Consider the following 3743-nt stretch of genomic DNA (forward strand, 5'->3'; position numbering starts at 1 on the left):
CTAATGTAATATGTATAATAATAACATAATATAATGTCATAATAACAGGATAAGGGATATCTAATATAATGTAATATACTGCATGTAGAATAAAAGCCAGTGTTTTAAGCATCTTTAAGTATTAAAATAAAAACCTTGATGGAAAGAAGACAATTTTAATGTTGTCTTGGCAACTAAATGACATAACTAATGTACTTTAATAACCAAAAAAAAAGGGATCTATTTAAAATCAAATAATTAAAAAAATTTAAATACTAAAAACAAACACATAATACTACTAAGACTTGATTTAAAAATCACAATTCAAATTATTAATATGTTAATAAGGTATATAAATAATGCTAAAATAAAACCACAGTAAATTTGCTCAATGTCAAGCTGTGTTTAACTCCTCTAAATCATACAAATACAATTCTGCAGTTAAATTTAACATGGTATGTGACATAAACAAACATAATCATAACCGAAATATCTAATGTAATATAAATAATAATGTATTATAATGTAATAATATCAGGATGGAGATATCTAATAGAATAAATATTAAAAAACAAACATAATACTACTCAGACTTTATTTACAAATCACAATTAAAATTATTAATATGTATATGTTAATGAGGTGTATAAATAATCACAAAATAAAACCACAGTAAATTTGCCCAATGTCAAGCTGTTTTACCCCTCTAAATAATACAAGCTAAATTCTGCAGTTAAATTTAACATGTTATGTGCCATAAACAAACACAATTATAGCTGAAATATCTAATGCAATATACATAATAATGTATTATAATGTAATAATATCATGATGGAGGTATCAAATATAATAGTACAAATATTAAAAAACAAACACATAATACTACTCAGACTTGATTTACAAATCACAATTCAAATTATTTATATGAGGTATATGAATAATCTTAAAATAAAACCACAGTAAATTTGCTCAATGTCAAGCTGTGTTTAACTCCTCTAAATCATACAAATACAATTCTGCAGGTAAATTCAACATGGTATGTGGCATAAACAAACACAATCATAACAGAAATGTCTAATGTAATATAAATAATAATGTATTATAGTGTAATAATATCATGATGCAGATATCTAATATAATAAAATAAATATTAAAAAACAAACACATAATACTACTCAGACTTTATTTACAAATCACAATTCAAAGTATTAATATGTATATGTTAATGAGGTGTATAAATAATCAAAATAAAACCACAGTAAATTTGCTCAAGCTGTTTTACCTCTCTAAATAATACAAGCTAAATTATACCACATTAAAACTAACATATTAGGTTTAAGTAGACTGAAGGAAATGTAAAAGTAAAAAAAATAGTACAGTAAAAATATTAATTTAAGTGAGCTGAAGTACATAATGGCTTTACTTACAGTAATATTTCTTGCTTTGTAAGAAATGTGAGCTCCTGTTAAACAAAAGGAAAAATTGTGAATAAAAGCTTATCATATCTCATAACAGTTTGATCAATGGATCAGCTCAATTTAATAGGTATAGGTGTCACAAAAACATATTAATATTTGTTTCATTCTATAAAGGTCAGATAACATTTCTTCCAAATTGTCACTGCTTTTTTCCCCCAGGAAAAATTATATTTGATCAGAATAACAAATGTTTTCATTCCTTTGCTCGTAAAAATCCGGGTTATTCCACTAAATATTAATTTCCTACCCCTTCTGAAGTCAAAACAATTGGTAATGTTTTGTATAAAAATGAATATAAACAGCACTTTTTGCCATTTTATTTAAAATTGTAAAGAAATGTCAACAATAGTTAACAGAATAAAACTTAATTTTCTAAATAGTTGTTTAGCTTATACATACAAACAAAACACACACATGTATACATGTCAAGGAAATATGAAATGTTTCATGTTTGCGTCCCACCTGATACTCTGACAGCAGTTCTTTCGGCAGTTTACTCGCGGTTCCCCCCATTACCGCCTATTTTTGTTTACCACGACTAGTACTTTAACTCTAAACTACAATAAGGTCAATAAGTGTCCCTGATGTTTCATAAAGATCCTGAAAAGCGGCTGAAGTTTTTGCTGTTTTTAGCCAACACGCTACACAAACTTTAGTCGACAGCCTCTGCGCTTCCGCTTCCTGGACGACACGCCAGTTACTATGGAGATTATATTTACGGTGTGCAAAGTCCAGTCTAAAATTAGTTTCTTATTATCTTCTTCATTCCAAGGTCAGTTGTATTAGTTTGTTTATGCCAAATAATAAGAGTAAGAATGTTTATTTCTGTAAAAAGTTGCTTCTGGATTTCCTGCGGCACAATTGTGGCACAAAAAAAAAATAATATATATATATATATATATATATATATATATATATATATATATATATATATATATATATATATATATATATATATATACATACAATGAAAAAGACTACTTATGTCAAGTGTGCGTGTGTTTATGTTGTGCGTTTTCCTGACGAAATACATGTGTTAAATTATTCATATAATATCACATTTCTCAAATTGGATCTGCAGTGTGTCGATCATTTCGGAAGGTGGCATCATATCACAAATCATCCATTGTCATGCCATCTATCATGCTCTTTTTTATTCATGAAATGAATTTATACACTATACACTATCATGTATTTTCAAGGATCTTCATTTAGAAACAATCTGACGTATGTTACAAATAAATGCATTAATAGCAAAATCCCTGCAGTCTTTGGTAATACTTGATCAAACTTTAAATAACGTCCAATAAAGAAAACTTATTTTTATAAAGTGTTAATACGTTTATATATATATATATATATATATATATATATATATATATATATATATATATATATATATATATATATATATATATATATATATATATATATATATATATATATATATATATATACATACTTATATGCATTTAATTATTTGATGAGAAACGTAAGCTAACAACAAAATGACAATTATTACCAAAAAAAAAAAAAAAACTAAACCTATTGTTTGCCATATATTATATTATATTTTATGGCTTTTGGATATCTGTTAGTTGGACTTTTTTTACTTTTTTACTTTTGAGTAAACAAGTCCAACGAGCGAAGATTTAGAGAAAAAAGAGAGCGTATACTAACAGCACATTCATGGTATGGTAAGTTTCCAGAGGTGAAAAATAATAATACTATTATTATATTATAATATTCATATAATTAATAATATACATTTAGTTAACTAAATTACATTTACATACCTTACAGATATCTTAATGTTTAATCTCTTTTATAAAACGTTCACAATTTGGCTCAGCTTTAGCCCATTTATTTACAAAATTGGTATTTCCCAAAGTTAATATTATAAGTTGTTTACACCAATCTTTATTTATTTATTTATTTATTCATTTATTTATTCATTCATTCATTTATTCATTCATTCATTCTTTTTGTTTTCGGCTTAGTCCCTTTATTAATCTGGGGTCACCACAGCGGAATGAACCGCCAACTTATCCAGCATATGTTTTACACAGCAGATGCTCTTCCAGCTGCATCCCATCTCTGGAAAACATGCAAACACACTCATTCACACACATACACACTATGGACAATTTTAGCTTACCCAATTCACCTATAGTGCATGTGCTTGGACTTGTGGCGGAAACCGGCCGCACCCGGAGGAAACCCACCCCAACACGGGGAGAACATGCAAACTCCACACAGAAATGCCAACTGACCATATTTAGTTAA

At 27.1% G+C, this 3743-nt stretch overlaps 1 protein-coding gene across 1 annotated transcript in view; it reads right to left on the bottom strand.

Annotated features, from left to right (window-relative positions):
* The window catches only part of cib1 (calcium and integrin binding 1 (calmyrin)), a 6450-nt gene extending 4323 nt beyond the window's left edge, over nt 1-2127 (bottom strand). Inside the window, 2 exon segments of the mRNA NM_001017681.1 lie at nt 1407-1441; nt 1920-2127. Coding sequence (NP_001017681.1) covers nt 1407-1441; nt 1920-1970 — 86 coding nt within the window. The 5' untranslated portion in view covers nt 1971-2127.
* Nucleotides 2128-3743: the final 1616 nt, after the last annotated feature.

Source organism: Danio rerio, chromosome 25, assembly GCF_049306965.1.
Source record: "Danio rerio strain Tuebingen ecotype United States chromosome 25, GRCz12tu, whole genome shotgun sequence".
In the NCBI taxonomy this organism is placed as follows: Eukaryota; Metazoa; Chordata; class Actinopteri; order Cypriniformes; family Danionidae; genus Danio; species Danio rerio.